This window comes from Bos grunniens, chromosome 3 (genome assembly GCF_055505025.1).
Source record: "Bos grunniens cultivar Pamir isolate PY7600 chromosome 3, Bosgru_T2T1.0, whole genome shotgun sequence".
Classification (NCBI taxonomy): domain Eukaryota; kingdom Metazoa; phylum Chordata; class Mammalia; order Artiodactyla; family Bovidae; genus Bos; species Bos grunniens.
Genome location: NC_141167.1, coordinates 94815915 through 94835200, shown reverse-complemented (window position 1 = coordinate 94835200; position 19286 = coordinate 94815915). Strand labels below are relative to the sequence as shown.

At 48.0% G+C, this 19286-nt stretch overlaps 1 protein-coding gene across 7 annotated transcripts in view; it reads left to right on the top strand.

The window, feature by feature from the left end:
• The first annotated feature begins 202 nt into the window (after nt 1-202).
• Nucleotides 203-19286, top strand: part of IGSF3 (immunoglobulin superfamily member 3) — a 130244-nt gene continuing 111160 nt past the window's right edge. For 4 of the 7 annotated variants that reach the window (XM_086392064.1, XM_086392062.1, XM_086392067.1 and 1 more), the window contains exons 1-2: nt 285-419; nt 1074-1739. In XM_086392064.1, the coding sequence (XP_086248190.1) occupies nt 1697-1739 (43 nt within the window). In that variant the 5' untranslated portion in view covers nt 285-419; nt 1074-1696. Of the gene's footprint in view, nt 420-1073; nt 1740-19286 lie in introns of all 7 variants that reach the window. The other 3 variants (XM_086392066.1, XM_086392063.1, XM_086392065.1) reach the window with 2 other exon arrangements.

The window sequence follows — 19286 nt, the reverse complement described above, 5'->3', positions numbered from 1 at the left end:
GCGTGAGCCCCCCCGATTAACTTTTAGAGCTGCCCGGCCCCCACGCCAGCTGCGCCCAGGTTCTCGGGTGGCGTTTGCCACCCGCAGGTGCGGGTGAGGCGCCACCAGCGGCGCGCGGAGCCCCAAGGCCGTCCCCCAGAGCGGTAGCCCTTCTCCAGGGGTCGGGGGGGTGGGGAAGGGGTGGTGGGAAGGGGCGGGCCCGGGGGCGGTGCCTCTCGCCGAGGCCGCCGCCTTCTCCCCGCGCTGGGCTGGCCGGGGTGCAGCGGGCCGGGTGAAGGGGGCGGGGCCTGGGGAGGGGCCGGAGCGCGGCTGCCGGTGTAGCTGCGGGAGCAGAGGAAGGAGGCTGTGCGTCCCCAGAGGCGTGCGCCGGGCGGAAGGACCGACGGACCCACGCGCGCAGGGAGAGGGCCGGCGGCGAGGTTGGTATCCGGTGGGCGCGCGGGCGGCGCGGGGAGGGGCGGCAGCGAAGGGAGCCGGAGCCCGGGGGAGGGCGGCGGGAGGGGCAGCGGCGGGCCCGGCGCCGGCTGCGCTCGGGGGTCGGCGCGAGACCCCTCCCCGGGCCGGTCGGGCGCGCGGCGAGCGCGCCCCGGCAGCGAAAGCGGAGCCCCGGTATCTTTTCTCCCTCCTCTTTTCTTTCCAGTCAGCGAAAAATAAACACCCAGGAAGGTAAAACAATAGCGGGGCCACCTGGGACGCGGCGCGAGCCGAGCTCCCACGTTTGGGGCGGGTGCCGAGGGTGGAACCGGGAGTGGCTGCCCCACCTCGGAGCCCCTTCCAGATTTGCCCCCGCGGAGGGTGGGGCTACCCGCGGCGCCGGGGCTTGGTGGGAGGCGGAGGGAATTCCCTGGAGTGAAGCGTTTGGTAAAAGTATTGCAGGAACAATCGGGCTTCCCATGATTGCTCTACTCTGGGCGGGGAAACTGAGGCGGAGGCGAAGGTAGCGACTTAGCCAAGGTCAGACCGCAAAGGTGGACCGTCCTGATCCCGGATCGGGACCCAAGTGTCGCTCAGTCCCTCTTGGTTGTGCTGCAGCCGTGCTTGCCTCGAATAAATCTCTGTTGTGTTTGTTTTAGAAATCTGCTGGCATTGTGGGACTGCTTCAGGGCTGCCGGACGAACGCCAAGTTGCTTCGTGTGTTTCGGGCAGGTCTAGGGCAGGTGGCAGCCCCGCCATGGATGGGGACGGACTTTTTGATGAAGAAACCCAAAGCAGGCGATGTCAGCCAGGGCGATTTGGCCGTCAAAGGTTTTGACAAAACCTGCCGTGTTCCCTTTCGTGGAATCCGAATGAGGGAGATTACAGACACCTTCACCGGGAAGCCAAGGACATTTCTGTATAATCAGTGGATGAAAGGATTTTCTCAGACTCTCTTTTTCCTTTTCCTTGAGGATTAATCCACAGCAGTCTACAATTCCAGTGGAAGCCACAAGGCACAGGATGTGGCAGGAGCCTCGAGCGCCTTCCGAATTGTTCTGGACCCTTCCTTTAGCGTAGAGGAGTTTAACATTTGCCACCCGCCGCCCCTCCCCGCCCCCACACTCCCTCCTGATGAGCTCCTTAACCTGTTCTCATTCCCTGAATTGAGTTCTATTTCCAAAACTGTCCTCTGCAGCTATAAGTGGATTGCCAGAAAGGAGAGATTAAGAGCTGGGAGGAGAGGAAGCGCCGAGCGTCGTGTCTCCTCTTGGCTGCCGACATGAAGTGCTTTTTCCCAGTGCTGAGCTGTCTGGCTGTGCTGGGTAAGTGGTGCTGCTTATCAGCGCGATCGATGGAAAGTTTAACCTGCTCCTGGTTCCTGTAATTCCTTGTGGTTCTTTCCCATCAACACGGCTTGGGGGGGACCCCGGGAGACTGCGGTGTGTGTCACAGGTTGGACTAGAGTACCCAGAGCCCCGTTTCTGACCCGGGAGGCATATTGTTCGTTGTCTTGAAGAAGGACACTAGCTGTCCTTAGTATCTGTCCTGGGCCTTGCTGTGGGGTCCACCCGTCCCTGACCACCCCCCCTCCCCCATCTCGGTCAATGTTGAGGGACTTCCATGTGGATTATGGATTGGTTTCTTGTATTTTCTAAACGTAGTGCTTCAGCGTCTTCCTCTTCTCGTCTGTGTTGCTCCACATCAATTCCTAATCTGAAATGGCAACATTATTCCCACTCTTGGGAAAGTTGGTTTGGAAAGTTGACAATGATGGTGGGTTTTTTGAGGGGGGAAGTAGGAATGGGTGGAATAAGGGTTGAAGCTTTGCCTCATGTAAGTGATCTGTAGATAAAATGTTTGAGGGTCTGGTCATATGTCCCCTCCCCAAGGAAGTTAAGATCATAGTTCTGGGAAGAAGAGACACTAGAGGGATGGTGCCTGATAGGGGCTGTGCTTGGACTGGGTTTTGTGCCCCCACGGAAGGTCAGGATGCTTAGCTTGGATGGAGAAACTCTGGCTTGAGAGGTGAACCCTTGACACCTTTCTTAAGGATTCTCTCCCATTGAAGAGCCCTCCCACCCCCCAACCCTTTGCCCAACATTCTCAGATTCAGTAGTGCTTTCCACGCCCTTGAATGCTGTCTTAAATACGGTATCTTGGGTTGAGGATAAGCTCCCTGGCCGGATGTGGTACATCTTCTCCCTCCATCTCCTTAGACTTCACAGCTGAACACCCCCTCTGCTCTCTGGGTACAGCTCAGTCCCCTGTATTCAGAAGAGGACATCACTGCTGCTTGTGGCGTTTCCATCTCCACATCTTGGTGTCTTGCATTTATGGGACTTGTGACCTGCTACCAGTGGAGATTGCTTTCATGCATTGTCTACTCCCTTGCAAGAGTTCACAGAAGGGCAGAAAGAGAGTGGACTTTGGAGATGGGAGAACCCGAGGTCAGATCTCGGCCTGACAGTGATTGATGTCTGAATCTCAGTAAAATCGAGTGATACCTCTAAGGATTGTCCTGACAGTTAAAGGTTATAAGGTATTGTAAATGTCTTGACTGCTTTGAAAAATATCTAGGGCACATAATGTGTGCCTGTGAGCTCAATCGTGTTCAACTCTTTGGGGCCCCATGGACTGGAGCCCATAAGGTTCCTTTGTCCATGGGATTTTCCAGGCAAGAATACTGGAGTGGGGTGCCATTTCCTCCTCCAGGGGATCATCCCAACTCAGGGATCAAACCCGGATCTCCTGCATTGCAGGCGGATTCTTTACCATCTGAGCCACCTGGGAAGCCCAGAATCGCTGGGAGAGCTTTAAAGAAATCTCGATGTCCAGGCAGCAACCCCAGAGCAGTTAAACCAGGTTCTTTGGGAGGACGACCCAGGCATGTATCTTTTAGCTGTCCTAGGTAATTCCAAAGTGCAGCCGAGTTAGGGAACCAGCGAGTGAGAGTGAGTTCCCCACGGCCAGCTCTGCGCTCCCCTCCGCAGCACTCACACAGACACCCAGTCCGGCGGCAAGTTAGTCAGTCTTCGGCCCAGGTGTGGGTCAGTGTCTCCCTGTCTCTTGTGTGCTCAGGCAGAATTAAGAAGACGGGTAGGTCTCCATTCACCAATACTAAATATTGTATTGGTATTTGCCATTCACTTAGTGTCTGGGTTTAAAATCAGTGGTTAGTGACTCATGTGGATTCAAGAGACAAGTAGGGAAAGCCCTCCGGGAAGCTTGGGTGTGGGGTGGACGGTGTGGCTAAGGCATGAAAGAGGGCTGAGTGGAAGGGTGGGGCCCAGGGCAGGAGATGGAACCACCGATGGGAAGACAAGGAAATGTGGCATTTGTGCCTTTTGCTTCTCCTGGCTGCTCCAGAAATGTAAGGCTGCCAGCTGGTCCCCCTGCTGTTCCCCTCTGGGCTGCTCTGTGGAGTGGAGCTGGGGCCACTTTTGTCTTCTACTCCCAGCCTCAAGTGTGAACAGGTGCCATGGAGGAAAATGAGTGTCAGGGTGGTGCTGAAGGGGAGTGGTGGCCGAAGACCACACCTGGGTGACAGTGGGGAGGTTTAGAGCTGTGGAGGGCCTGGGTTTTTTTGATCCCTACTAGTGAAATCTCACCTTTTCTCATCACTCGATGGCTGGCAGCATGGCGGGGAGGGGGAGTGACTACTACTTTTTAACCTTGGAGACCAGCAGGTCTTTGTGGAGGGAACAAAACCCAGGTTGGGGTCTTATAACCCGCTTGCAGCCTGGTGTGGTCTGATTCATGCGTCATCATTCTTGCTGTGTAATGAAAATTAATGTGTAATATGAATTGAAAATAGCAAAGATGCTCAAGGTTTTGTGTCCAGGTGGGTCACATGCTTGGAATAAAATTTTGTTTGTAAAAACTAGGATCAAGGTTAAGTGTTCTGCAAAATGAGACTGATCCACGTGCTGCCAGCTTCTAGAAGGGGCAGTTTGAGTTAGAAATCCCTGTGACAGTGTGTAAGGAGTAAACAGGGTAAATCCAAGATGCTTGTCTCCCCCTCGCCATCATCAGACCCATGTTTTCTGCTCCCTTCCTTTGCCACTGTCTAGGCTTGAGGTCAGGTTTCTCCTTTTCCGCCTGCCTGGGTACCAATTCCTGCCGTCTTGACCACTGTGTCTTGTTTCTTCCTTTTGCACCTGTGAGTGCCCACCTCACTAGGGAACCATCAGCTGCTATGGCTACCCTTGTCCCAGTTCTAAAGCCATCTTAAGCATGGGCCTGATTGAGCCACGAGGATAGTATAAAGTTTCCACTGCTGAGAATGGGTGGAGCCAGAGGGGCAGAAGAGAAGCGAGAGTAGGGGCTGGTGTGGATGTGGCTTGAGTGTGAAAGAGGGAATGAGGAGAGGCTGCTTGCAGCTGTGCCCGTGCCTGGGAGCAGCCCTGCATGAGTGACAGAGACATGGAGAGGTGACCACAGTGTCAGGGGGAGACAGAATAGGATTTGTGGCTGCGAGAGCAGGAAGGGAATAATCAGGAAAGATGAATATAAGCTTTAGGCACATAAAGCAAATTGTGATTTTGCATAACCATGAAGAGTTATGCCTTCTAGTCCAGTGCTGATGTTGCAAACAAGATGAAATAGCTTGAAAGTGTTCGCAGTGAAAAATGTAGGAGACTGGGACATCCCCGGATGGACACAGAGAACTCGTGAGTGGCTCATGGTCATTCTTGCTCTTCTCCAGTGGGAGAGAATTTTCATTTGTAGAGTTTGAAAAGCCTCTCATTTGAATACCGTGGACTGAGGAAGTGATCAGTTCTTTCCCAGTCGGGGAAGGCTTCTTAGGGGAGAGGCCAGAGAGTGCTTCCAAAAGAGATTGAAAGGAACTTTGATGTTCTGGTGGGAGTGAGCTCAGAGGCAGGACTGGGGTGATCAAAGGCTGAGGAGAGGGAGGAGGCAGAGGAAAGCAGCAAGGTGGCTAGGAGCAGTCAGGGAAAGGGTTCTGATGGAAGAAGACAAGGATTGTGGTTTATGGATGCGCCAACACCACTGTCCCAACAATTTTGCCAGAAGCAATGCCCTTCCCTTTCCTGGGGACCATTTGACAAGGGTGCCAGAGAAGGGAATTCTTGTCAGGACTAGGCTAGCTAAGATGCCTTTCAACTGTATGAGTCATTGAGCCACCCCTGGGTACCCAGGGTTGTTTTAAGATGTCCCAGTCTCCTACGTCTGTTACTGCAGCAAGAGAATAGTAGTGTTACCACCTCTCCTAACTCTAGCCCTTGCTGTGAAGAAGTCCTTTCTCTTTGAGTCCTCAGTCCTGCAAGATAGAGACCTTACATTATCCTCTTTCTGTAGTTGGGGATATTGAGGTCTAGGAAGGTTCAGGAACTCACCTGGAGGTAGATGACTGTTGTTTAGTCACTAAGTCGTGTCCGACTCTTTGTGACCCCATGAACTTCAGTGAAGGACAACCCCCTGTCCTTCAGTGTCTCCCAGAGTTTACTCAAACTCATGTCCATTGAGTCAGTGATGCCATGCAACTATCTCATCCCCTGTTGTCCCCTTCTCCTCTTGCCCTCAATCTTTCCCAGCATCAGAGTCTTTTCTAGTGAGTCAGCACTTTGCATCAGGTGGCCAAAGTATTGGAACTTCAGCTTCAGCATCAGTCCTTCCAATGAATATTCAGGGTTGATTTCCTTTAGGATTGACTGGTTTGATCTCCTTGCTGTCCAAGGGACTCTCAAGAGCCTTCTCCAGCACACAATTCGAAAGCATCAATTCTTTAGATGACTGTGCCAGCTTGAAATGGTGCTCCACAGCCATACGGACCCAGACCCTTTCTGCCTTGTTTCAAGTGCGTGCCTTTATTCCCAAGATCATCTCATAGTCCAAGATGGCTGTGTTAACCCCAACCATCAGGAAGGAGGAAAAGAATTGGTAAAGGGCATGCCCTTTTAATTTAAGGACATTTCCCAGAAGTGTACCCCTCACTTCTGCTTACATCCCCATTGGTTAGAACTTGGTCACATGACCATACTTTGCTGCAAGGAAGGCTTGGAAATATCCTTAATTCTCAGCGTCCAGCCAAAAACTAGGGTTCTGTTATTACACGGGAAGGAGAGAACAGATTTAGCAGGGACAGGTACTGGTCTCTGGGACACTTACAAAGCTAGGAAGTGGCAGAACAGGGTTTTGAAACCAGGACCACTTGGTTCAAATCCCATGTTCTTTCATCCTACAAGTTGTCTGTCTGAGTATGAGTCCCCTCCCTTGGTGTCTTAGAATCCTTAATAGGAAGACAAGAGCTAGATAAACCAGCTGTTACGTGAAGCAACACAAATCAGCATGTAATTGGACACTCAGAGTGGTGGTTTTAGTGGTAGCATTGTTTATAGAATTCTTAGGTGCCGGTCACTGGTAAACACTTTCTATAGCATGACCTTCTGTATAAAGTGCGTAGGGACCATCTCTGGCGTGTTCATTACTGTAGCCCTAGAACTCAGCCGTGTGCCTGGAGCAAAGTAGCTGTTCATTTAATTTTTTGATGAATGAATGATTTCACAAGGTAGGTTTTGTTTCTGTATCAGCTCCCTTGATCAAGATGAGGAAATTCAAAACTCAGGAAGTTTAAATCATTTTGCTCAAAAGGAAAGAGCTCAAAATTGACAGAGCTTGGATTTGAATCCAGCCTTGTCTGGCTATAGTGCTTGTGCGTTTACTCCACCAAACAGGGGTTCTTCACCTTTTTTGTGAAGGAAAAAAGGATCCAAAATGGATCCTTTTGGCAAGCTGCTGAAGTCTATGGACCTCTTCCTAGGATAACGTTCTCAAATGCATAAATAAATAACATAGGATTAGGGAAAATCAATTTTATTGAAATACCCTCACCAAAATATTAACAAAAACAAATTTATAACATAGCACTAAACTTCTTTAATTACACATTAAATAACAAGATCTAACAGTTGTGTAATTTTGGTGTAGTGAAGGGTGCAAATGATGTTTTGAGGTATCTGCATCCACTGTGATGTGATATGAAAGTATGTATGATTTGTATTGTGACAGAGTCACAGGTCTTGAATATATTACCATGATACTTACCTACATTCATAATCAAAGGAACAGCTGTTTACTTGCTTGTTTAGTCGCTAACATGTGTCTGACTCTAGCGTCCTCATGGACTGTAGCCTGTCAGGCTCCTCTGTCCATGGCATTTTTCAGGCAAGAATACTGGAGTGGGTTGCCATTTCCTTCTCCAGGGGATCTTCCCAACTCAGTGATTGAACCCGTATCTCCTGCGTTGCAGGCGGATTCTTTACCGCTGAGCCACCAGGGAAGCCCCAACATTCACTTAAGAGATTAGTGAAAATAAGGATGCAGTTTTTTTCTCATTCAAATTCATCTATCTCCTGAATTCTGTCCACAGATCCCTGTGAAGTTCAAAGTAAAGTTCAATGTAATCAGTAGTTGTCAGCAAAAACCCTGTGGAAGAAGTCTTGGGCTGGGCTTTCAGAAATGGGTGGGCTTTGTCTGAGGAGGCTGTTCTCTTCCCAGGAGAGTCCTGCTAATGCAGAGGCATCAGCAGTCATAATGATGACAGAGTGGCCCTTTAGGGACTGGATAAATGACTGTCAGTGGTTTTAGGGACCAGTTCATGTGGGATGATGCCGGACACAGAGATTTGGTTTGGACTATAACTGAGTTTGGGATTTGGGCTTAGACTGGGTCCCTGGAGCCCAGGCAGACCACTTCTGCTGAGCCCTGGCCCAGGAACTGGAAGACGTGGCTCTACTCAGTGGCCTCTTGTGGTCCCTGGCCTTGTGCACTCTGAGCTATGGCACCGTGATTAGTATCTGTAGGTTCCTTTGGGAGTTCCTTGTTCACCGTGATTGGACACCTGTTTCTTTGCTGCTTCAACGTGAGCACAGCTATTCCTTGTAAAGGCTTGGATTTTAATTTAAGGAAATTTAGGACACCTGTGTGTGAATGCCCCTGATTTTCAGAGACATGAGTGGTTGCATCAAAATCAAGCTTCTTATGTGTAGAAAATCACATTGTGCCAAATTCCCTCATCAAGACCCCTTTATTAAGTGACTAATGATGGACCCCAGTGGTAGACACTTAACAAAGACCATGGCAGTGGGCCTCCCTTAACTGGAACCCCAGTTAAGTGGGATTTTGCTTTTATTTTTGAACTCCACTGTCAGGAAGGTGAAATCACAAGATGGCAGCAGCAGGGATTGATTCTAAAAACTGGCATTCCAAGCCACTGTCAGCCTCGTCTCTCCATCTCCACAACTCTAATTATAGTAGCAAAAGAGAAGGATGAGCCTAGGGGCCCTGGAAGATTCTGAATCAAAGATTAAATTATATTAACTCCACTCAGGCTGGGAAGTGGTCAGATGGGTCTTAAAAAGCTTTATAATAGGCTTTATGATAATGAGAGTTGAAGCAAAGTTTCTGTCCAGCCGTCTAATGAAATTCATCTGAATACTGCATCATTTCCCTTCGTCCGGGTGATCCAGGTTTTGCACAACCGTGTTCCTGCCCTCGAGGTGGTATGCTAAAGCCGGGGGTAAAAAAAAAAAGTGTGGTAGATGACTTTTTGCAAGTGGACAACCACAGGCTCTCCAAGGACTGTTGTCTTATTGGGGAAGGAGAGGCCAGGCAAGTTTATTCGTGCCTTCAGCTAAGCAGGAGTAAAGGGAATTCTTTGTCCAGGGAAGGGGTGTGACTGGAGTAGCCCTCAAATGCTCAATCTGGAAACATTTTCTGCCTGGGCTGGAATTTGAGGCAGTTTTTTTTTTTTAATAATAAGAGTGAGGTCCTCGCAGAATTGTGGAATGGAGGACACCAGGACACAAGGGGATGCTTTGAGAAGACTTCTTATTTGTTTATTTATTTAGCTGCACTGAGTCTTAATTGTAGCATATGGGATCTTAGTTCCCTGACTAGGGATCGAACCTGGGCCCCGTGGTTTGGATGCACGGAATCTTACCTCCTGGACCACCAGGAAGTCCCAAGAAGCCTTCTGAAGGGGTGGGGAAGCCCTAGTGTCAGTGGGCCTGGGTCCTAAAGGTGCTGGTTGGAAGAATTGGAGTTGTCGGTTGGTGTAGGTATTTGGGCCAGAGACAGATGGCAGATACCAGAGAGCTGTAGATGTGTGTAGATAGGAGAAGTGACAGAGAGGGTAGGGGACATTACTGGAGGTGGGGGGTCTTGAGTGGAAGTAAAGGGAACCTGTTTTTGTACTGAAGGAAGAGCTTTTGTTCATCATAATCCTAACAAAACAACTCAAAGAGATCAGTGTCTAGTCTTCTTGTGGGGACCTCTTGCCATCAATTTACAGGTCCCCAGACCTTTCCTTTATTACAGCAGGGAAGAAATCTGATACCAGCTATGTGTTCTTTTCCCTTATAATTCTTTGATGTTGTGGGATCTGTTCAGGATTGCCTTAAATTGGAGTTATTTTCATGTATTTGATTGTTTTGTTTGTAACACCCATTTCCCCTTACTCTGCTCTTCCTTTTCCATGGCGACCTCTGCAAACACCTCTTCTGTCAGCTGGGCCTTGGATCCTGTTTGTGTTGTTGATAATGGAGCCACGTCATGAGATGGGCTGCCTGTCTTCTCAGGGATCCTTTTTATTAACTCTCCTTACCCCAAGAGTCCCATAAATTTGAAATCTTCTGTCTCCTAGAAAGGCAGCATTTAGTAGGTAGTATTAATCTGTTTTTTCTACATGATAACCAGTGTGATCCCTCACATTTGGTACAGTAGTCTGGTTTTAAAGCAAAATTAGCTTGGTGCTTGGAAAAGGCAATGGCACCCCACTACAGCACTCTTGCATGGACAGAGGAGCCTGGTGGGCCGCAGTCCATGGGGTCACGAAGAGTCAGACACGACTGAGCGACTTCACTTTCACTTTTCACTTTCATGCATTGGAGAAGGAAATGGCAACCCACTCCAGTGTTCTTGCCTGGAGAATCCCAGGGACGGGGGAGCCTGGTGGGCTGCCGTCTATGGGGTCACATAGAGTCGGACACGACTGAAGCGACTTAGCAGTAGCAGCTTGGTGCTCACACATAGCCTGGATCCATTAGGTACCTTAGCCCTGTGTCTGTACCTTAGTGGAAGTGGTATCATGGTTAGGTGTTTTTGAAACTTATAAGGTGGCCAGCTTCTCCACCCTCAAGTGTTACTTTGAGAGCTGTAAGGAGCTTGAGTAACTTAACCAGGATGTGTTTGCTCCTTAGGTAAAATTAACTGATAGCATTGGCGACCTTGATTTGACTTTGGTAGGAAGGGCTTGGAGGAGGAGGAGGAGGAGGAGGAATGGGAGATCTTTGTGTGAGTATCTGTTTGTTGCTCCAGGGCAAACCACGCCTCCCCGCCCTGGCCAGGTACCCTCCCCCTGCCGCCCCGCCCCTTTCCTAAAGACCTCCAGAGAAGGAAACTTTGCAACCTTTTAGATGCAACACATACGTTGGGAAGGAAGACTTGATTTTCACTGATTTAAGTCATAATTTAAAACAGCAAATAAAGTGCTTCAGGGTAAAATGTTATATGAAAGAAAGGTGATGAGCTATTGGTTGCAGTTTCACAAGATAGCTTATATATGCTTGCTTTATTTCTTTGACTTTTACTTTTTGGATGGAGTGCCGTATGAATATAGTTCTGTTGTAAAAATCTAGTAGAGCACAGACAGAAAGCTTTCCTGGTGGCTCTGATGGTAAAGAATCTGCCTACAAGGTGGGAGACCCAGGTTCCTGGGTCGGGAAGATCGCCTGGAGAAGGAAATGGAGAACAGCCCACTCCAGTATTCTTGCCTGCAGAATCCCGTGGACAGAGGACCCTGGCGGGCTACAATCCATGGGATCACAAAGAGTCGGACATGACTCAGTGATTAACAGGAGCACAGACGGAAAGTAAAATGTGGAAGTTCCCCTCCCTGCCCCATGTCCCTCTTTGAGTCTGAAATACCTTCTTTCGGAGAAGGCAATGGCACCCCACTCCAGTACTCTTGCCTGGAAAATCCCATGGACAGAGGAGCCTGGTAGGCTGCAGTCCATGGGGTCGCTAAGAGTCAGACACGACTGAGCGACTTCACTTTCACTTTTCATTTTCATGCATTGGAGAAGGAAATGGCAACCCACTCCAGTGTTCTTGCCTGGAGAATCCCAGGGATGGGGGAGCCTGGTGGGCTGCTGTCTCTGGGGTCGCACAGAGTCGGACACGACTGAAGCGACTTAGCAGCAGCATACCTTCTTTATAGTTTGATACAGCATATTCTCCCAGGCTTTTCCCTCTCATTTCTATTCATACACTCACACAAATACAGCTTTTTTGACATAAATGGACTCACAAGAACATATGGTTCAACAACTTGATTCTCAAGGGGTGATTTACTCCACTCTTTTTTCAGTCTTAATTTTATACCCATATCAGAACTGATTTTGTTATTTTATAGCTAGTAGAAGCTGTAATTGGTGAAGTCATTAGGGAGCAGCAAGTCTTACTCAATAGCCATATAACAGAATAATTTTGTCTTGTGGTATCAAGAACAACAGTCATAATGAAAACACTGCCCTTAAGTGTTAATGTACTTAAGAGAAATAATTGACTTGTTCATTCTGAATATTTTCTCTAGAAACACATACATTTAACAAATTAAGCACACCCATATTTTATTGACTGTCTTAATTATAATTTTGAATTAAATAAAGCCCATTTAAAACTCATTGAGAGGACAATTGTAAATACTGGATTTTGTGTCCAAGTCAATCAATTGCTCTTATTTGTTCATAGACTAGGAAAATAAATGAGAAGTTTTCCTGCATTTTCAGCTCCCAAATAATTCTTCCATTTAAAGTGAACTGGACTGGAGTCACCTTTAAGGTTGCTGGCTACCAGACATTCAAGACCTTAACCCAAAGGAAGATAATTTTTTTCCTTTAGTCCTGCTGGAGCAGCTATTGCTGTAAAAAGATTATCATTTCAAAGTGTTACGGGTTACTTCTCAAGTTCACTAGTATGAACTTTCTTTAAAACCTCGGGAGCAAAAACAGATTTCTTGGATGGTTCACCTTTAGACCTGATTTTTAAAGTAGTTGCTATTTTGGAGGGATGGTGGTTGGATTCACATATCACAGCCAACCCTTCTTAAACATCAGGGTTTGACCTGCTGCCACCCATCCAGAGAGCTCTGTTGTGTTAGAGCCTCCTTACGGTCCTTTCCTGAAAAGACTTTGATCTGTTCCTTCAAGAAATACCTGAGTGCCTTCTACAAGCACTCATTGTTCTGTTATCTCAGATGCCAAGAACTAAAAGCTAACATCATAATGACCATTTTAAGTAGTCACCTGGTATGCATTTTAATCTTTGATAAATAGAAACATTAACTAAAAACACCTCTGACGTTAGGGAACTCTTTTCTGTCCCTAAGGTAAAGTCTTTTTCTTGCTGTTTCTTAAATCTTCTTGTTTTGTTCTCAACTCTTCTTCAGCAGCCATGAATTACACATACCCTAGGCAGTCCTGGTAAAGAGCCCTTTAGAAGTAAGAGATAATACCAATGCTGGTGGGAGACTGGGGCTGGGGAGAGGTAAGGGCGAATTCTTTGCTTTGAAAATATGCAAATATCCCGAGTCCCGGATATATGGAATGTCTTTATTAACTGATGGGAATTTTGTATTGGAACTGGGATTTTCATACTTGGCTCTGAATTCCTGTTGTTGCTGTGCTCAGTCGCTTAGTTGTGTCCAGTTCTTTGCCGCTCCGTGGATTGTAGGCCCCCCCAGGCACCTCTGTCCATGGAATTTCCCAGGCAAGAATACCAGAGTGGGTATTCTCTTCTCCAGGGGATCTTCCCGACCCAGGGGTTGAACTGTGTCTCCTGAATTGGCAGGTGGATTCTTAACCACTAGTGCTACCTGGGAAGCCCACCAGAACAGAACAAAAGAAAACTAGAATGATCACATGCTTTGCCATCAGATAGGAGACAGCATCCATACCAAACTTCCTCCCGAGGACTTTGGTGTTGAGGGTGTGGTGACGCTAAGATTGGGCCTATCCCTGGTGGCTCAGACAGTACAGAATCTGTCTGCCAGTGCCAGAGATCTGCATTCTTTCGATCCCTGGGTCAGGAAGATCCCCTGGAGAAGGGAGTGGCAAACCCACTCCACTATTCTTGCCTGGAGCATCCCCGGGACAGAGGAGCCTGGTGGGCTGCAGTGCATGGGGTCTCAAAGAGTTGGACACGACTGAGCGACTAACACACACACACCTGGTACTCAGTCCCAGAACCTGGAGCTCTCACCACTGCTGTTTTCTGGAAGCTGCTGGGTCAGCTCAGTGGGAGGTGGGTGGGGCAGACTCTTCCAGATCTGCCCCTTCTCAGAGGCCCTCCCTTGACCTGGGATGATCCCTGACCAGCACTGGTCTGCGCTTCTCTCTCCTGTCCCTGGTGTTTCTCCCTGCTTCATCCCCTAAGTCAGAAGGTCCCAGGCGGGTTGTAAGCTGTGCCTGGTGGCCTTGGCCTGAGCCCCATAGCAGGTGGTACTACTCCTGGGAGACCCTGTGTGCCAGGCCAGCCTTCTCTCCACCAGCAGCTTTCTTCAGAAGCCTTTCTGGTTTTCCTCAGTGGTTTTGTTCTGCGTTGATTCTGTGTTGATGTGGAGATGAATGGTCTGTTGGGGATTCTGCCTCGCAGATGGACATGTCTGTTAGTTTATTAGAGGAGTGATTGTGCAGATAGATTTGTTCCCGGCTCATCCCCAAGCTAGACAACCCTCTGTGACACTGTTTAGAGATGATTTGCTGAGCAGTTTCTTAATGTCTTCTGATGTTCCAGTACAGTAAGATAGCTTGCTGACGAGTTTTGCAATCTGTCTGCTGGTATCGCATTACAGGAAAGCCAGATTGCGTTCGGAGCTCCGGCTGAGGTCGCTCTCCTTCCCTTCGTCAGGATGGGGGATAGCTTTTAGCTGGGTGTCCCTGTACCTCTCAACTGGGAGGAGCGGCAGTCGTTTTCTTTCTCATACTCGAATCTGAATCCTGGTCCATCCACCCCACCCCCTACCCGCAAGGGTGGATTGCTAAGAAGGTTGAAACTAGTTAAGACAATGATTGTGCCTCTGGACTTGAATTCACTTTAGAAAAATCTTAGCAGATCTTATGCATAATCCCCTTATGTTAAAGGGGAATTATTTTGGAGGTGAGGGAGAAACTGATGGCCTGTATGGGGAGAGAGTGGAAGAAGGCCTGGAAAAACTCTCCCAGCAGAAGAGAAGGAGGCTCTGGGATACGTCACCTTTGTTTTAATTAAAACACTATGCAATGCAAACATTTGCCTTCCCCTTCTTACCCCACCACAGAAGAGCTGTAATTTCCCATATTTGGAGTCTCAGGAGGGCCAGGCCACATCTGAGGATAAGGCCAGACTCAGTCTATGCTTTGGGGAAAAGTAAGTAACTGTAAGCGCCGAGAGGGCTGTGGTATTTATGATGCATCTATGGTTAATGTATGTGCTTCCTTGTCATCATTTATTCAGCAGCCCCTGATGTCCTGGAGCTGATGCTCTGCCCATCAGCAATCTGACTTTTGTTTTCTTCTGCGTATTTTCCCGTTTTCAAACGTGTAGGCATTCAGCTTTAATCAAGTAGGCTTTGCCTCTGTCATCTGTAACGGGGGATGACTGAAGTCATGTGGAGGATTTTAAGTAACTAATCTCTTAAGACAGTCAGAGCATAATCTCCGCTGGTCCCTGATCATCCTGCCTGCATCCCAGAGATTGGCAAGGTTCTGCAGAGGAGACCGGACAGGGGCCTTGGCATCTTTTGGAGAGACTGGGCATCCTTCTTGCTGGTGACGGGTTTTGTTTGCCTTTGGCATGGGAACAGGGCCTGCTGATCATTTGCTATGTCAAGAGAGTTCAAGATGTTCCGTGAATGTGACTAGTGTTTTACTGAATCTCTGTGCGGGTACAGCGAACAATGACAGGCTGAACTCGTGTGAAGATGCCATCCGAGCTCATTGATGTCTGTACAGCATGTGCAGGGCTGGCTCTCACGGAAATGCAACAGAATAGACAGGAGGCCTGCTTGTTAGTGTTGTTCACTGACATTTTTTAGTAAATTACATCAGATCAATCAAAAGATCGGGGGTGCAGGGTCTAAAGTTCTCATGTGCTTTGCTTGGAATTCCAGTGTAACTTTATGTAGGTGTCATGTATTAGACTGAATTGGATTACAGCTGCTCTCCCAATTGTCATTTCTTTTTTTCCCCCACCCACGTTCTTTCTTTCTTTTTTATTTATTTATGGGTTCATTTAAAATTTTTTTACTCTTTATTCATGTATTTACTTGGCTGCACCAGGTCTTAGTTGCGGCACATGGGATCTTTAAGTTGAGGCATATGAACTCTTAGTTGCAGCATTTGGGATCTAGTTCCCTGACCAGGTATCGAACCCGGGCCCTCTGCATCGGGAGCACGGAGTCTTGGCCTCTGGACGACCTGGGAAGTCCCTCCACCCACTTTCCGAGGTTAGCTCTGGTTCTCACTACCAGAAGTGTCCTGTAGAAGAATTTGGTGAATATTACACCAAGTGCAGCCTTTGCTCCTTTCTCTTAATAGGATGGTAAAATCCCTAACAACGTAGACTAATGAAGAAGATTAGTTTGAATTAGAAAAGTGTCTGAGTTACCAAATATTTCTCAAGAACTTCACTGTTGGTACTTTTAAGTAAATACCATAACTCAAACTAGGCTAACAGAACACCTAATAAAGATCCTTGGGGGATGCTGCTTTAGGAGAGAAACAAGGTTGATTTGCAATTAACATACCAATTGTTTATGTAAATGGTGTTTCTGAGACACTGGGATTGTGCTTGAGAGCAGTTTGTTCTCTTAAATATTTTGAATAAGGCCCATGAAACCCCCTGTGTGTATGCTGCTGGCAGTTTATATGTGGTGTAAGGACCTGTTTTTCGAGGACCTAATTCAGAATTATCAGCAATATCAGAAATCCCAAGTAGGTGACCTGTAACTTCCCAAAATTAGTTAGATCACTTAGCCAAATATTTCTACAGCACCAGCACTTGTCTCCTGTAACACAATCTAATAAGCTTAACAATGTGTTTGTGTGTTATATGGAGGAGACACAGCCATCCTTGGGTGGTTTGTGCGTGTGTGCATGCTAAGTCGCCTCAGTCCTGTCCCCATGTCCCTCAGTCTCTGCGACCCCATGGACTGTAGCCTGCCAGGCTCCTCTGTCATGGGATTTCTCAGGCAAGAATACTGGACTGGATTGCCATGCCCTCCTCCAGGGGATCTTCCTGGCCCAGGGATGGAACCTGGGTCTCCTGCATTGCAGGCAGATTCTTTACTGTCTGAGACCCCAGGGATGCACATTACAGCATATAATGTGGGGGGAAATATACGGCATTCATGATTTGGACAGTGTCAGCCTGAACACACATATGCAAACACTTCCTGTAGACAATATTGAAGAAAGGTGAGCAGATTTACTATAGGAACAGTTTTGTTTTTATTAGTTTTTATTAGAGTATAGTTGATTTACAATGCTGTGGTAGTTTCAAGTGCCCAGCAAGTGAATCAGTTATACATATACATGTATCCACTCTTTTTTTAGATTCTTTTCCCATATAGACCCTAACAGAGTATTGAGTAGAGGTCTCTGTGCTATACAGTAAGTCCTTATTAGTTATCTAAGTTGTGTATTTTATATACATATGGGCTTCCCTGGTGGCTCAGAGGGTAAAGAATTTGCCTGCAATGTGGGAGACCTGGCTTCAGTCCCTGGATCAGGAAGATCCCCTAGAAAGGAAATGGCAGCCCACTCCAGTATTCTTGTTTGGAGAATTCCATGGACAGAGGAGCCTCGTGGGCTACAGCCCATGGTGTCGCAGAGAGTCAGACACGTCTGAGCGACTAAGCTCACACATTTTATATATAGCAGTCGACGGAGTGACTAAGCACGCACATTGTATATATAATAGTATGTGTATGTGTCAATCTCAATCTTCCACTTTATTGCTTCCCTGCTCTTCACCCCAGGGTGACCACAGTTTGTTTTCTACATCTGTGAGTCTAGTTCTGTCTTGTGAAGAAGTTCATTTGTACCCATTTTTTTTTAGATTCCACATATCAGTGATATCATTTGATATTTGTCTTTCTTTGTCTGACTTTTTTCACTCATTGTGATAGTGTCCGAGATGACTTTTTAATGAATGATTTAGTGCACCAGACTGTAAGTTCCATCAGGACAGAAATTATGGCTTGGTAGTTGGTCCTGGGGTCCCAAGCCCTTCCTTAGCCTGTTGCCTGGCATAGTGTAAGTATTAGGTTGAACTGTGTAACATTGCTATGTTTAGAGGTCAAAAACAGTCGAATATCAGCAATTAGGTCACACAGTTCAACCTAATTGCCATCTTTGTGTATTGAATGTTGACTACGTGTCATAATTGATGAGTTCTTAGATGCCTGTATTTAACACAGTTCTCTTTCTTTCCTTTTTTTTTTTGAATGTTTATTTATTTACTTGGCTGTGCCAGATCATAGTCACAGCATGTGACCTCTTAGTGTTGCACCATGAGGGATCTAGTTCCCTGGCTAGGGATCAACCCCAGGCCCCCTGCATTGGGAGCGCGGAGTCTCAGCCCCTGGACCACCAGGAAAGTCCCCAACACAGTTTTCTGTAGCCAATGAAATCCCAGCTACCGTATTTGAAAAGGAGCTCTAAAACCTGGAATAGCTAAAAACTCGTGGACTTGTGATGCAGAGGTAGGGCATCCGTGAGACTTCAGAGCCTTGGATTCAGTAGATTTTCTCTGCAGTTCTTGGTGCATTTTCCAGCCAAAGATGGAGCCACGTGCCTTGGGGTCTAGAGTGCTGTCCGTAACCTGAAGAATCTGGAAGCGTGTGCTGGAAAGCTGGGCTAGAAGGCAAAGACAGGAATAAGGTGGCCTGAAGAAGGCAGAGAGACCCGTGAGCCCTGTTGAAGGAGCCACGTCTGATCCTGAGTGAAGGGAGCTCTTGTTTTCACAGCCCAGACTTCCTGCGCTCAGGTGTTCGTGGTCCACGGATTTGTGGTGCCCACAATGTGCTCAGTGACTGGCTAGGCACTACAGACCTCATCGGGAGCCTCCTTTGTGCCTGAGCCGCTGCGGGCTGGATGTAGACCCTGGCCCAGTGGAGGCAAGGGTTGAAATGAGGAAAAAGCCCAGCTGGGCCCTGCTGGGAGAGGCCCAGCACTCTGGCCTGGGGCCTGCTCCCTGGCTGTGGAACTGGGAGTCAGGCCCAGCCTAGGGTTTGGACTAGGGCTTCCCAGCCTCCTCTGCTAAGTCCTTTTTTTTTGCATCTGTTTGGATTTCATGGCTCTCTTTCCAGTTTCTATGCACAAATGTCCAATTGTGCCACACTATTGTAACGCTCACTGTTTTCTCACACCCACAGGATAATTCCTCGTTCGGCTCAGTTCCACCACTATTTGTTGAGCAGCCATATGTGCCAGCACAGGATGGGGGTGGCGGGGGAGGGAAGGCACACAGATGCGTGACGCTGGGTCCTGCCTGCAGCAGACACGTAGGTTATTTACACGGCAGCCATTTTTTTCCCTCTTTCTCTTCTTGTTGGCAGAACCCTGAGGTAGTTTGAATGTCATGCCTCCATTCTCCACCCCCACCCCCCAACTCAAGGAAAAGTGGCTCTGCTTCCAGCTCTAGGGTAAAAGGTGATTGATTCAAGCCATGCCCATGGTCTAGATATGGGCATGTGACATCGTTTTAGCCAGTGAGATACGAGAAGTCCTCTGGGGAGGGAAGGGAGTGGATTCTTGGAAAGATGTCTTCTCTCTTAAAAGGAAACACAGAAGGGGCAACTTCTTCCA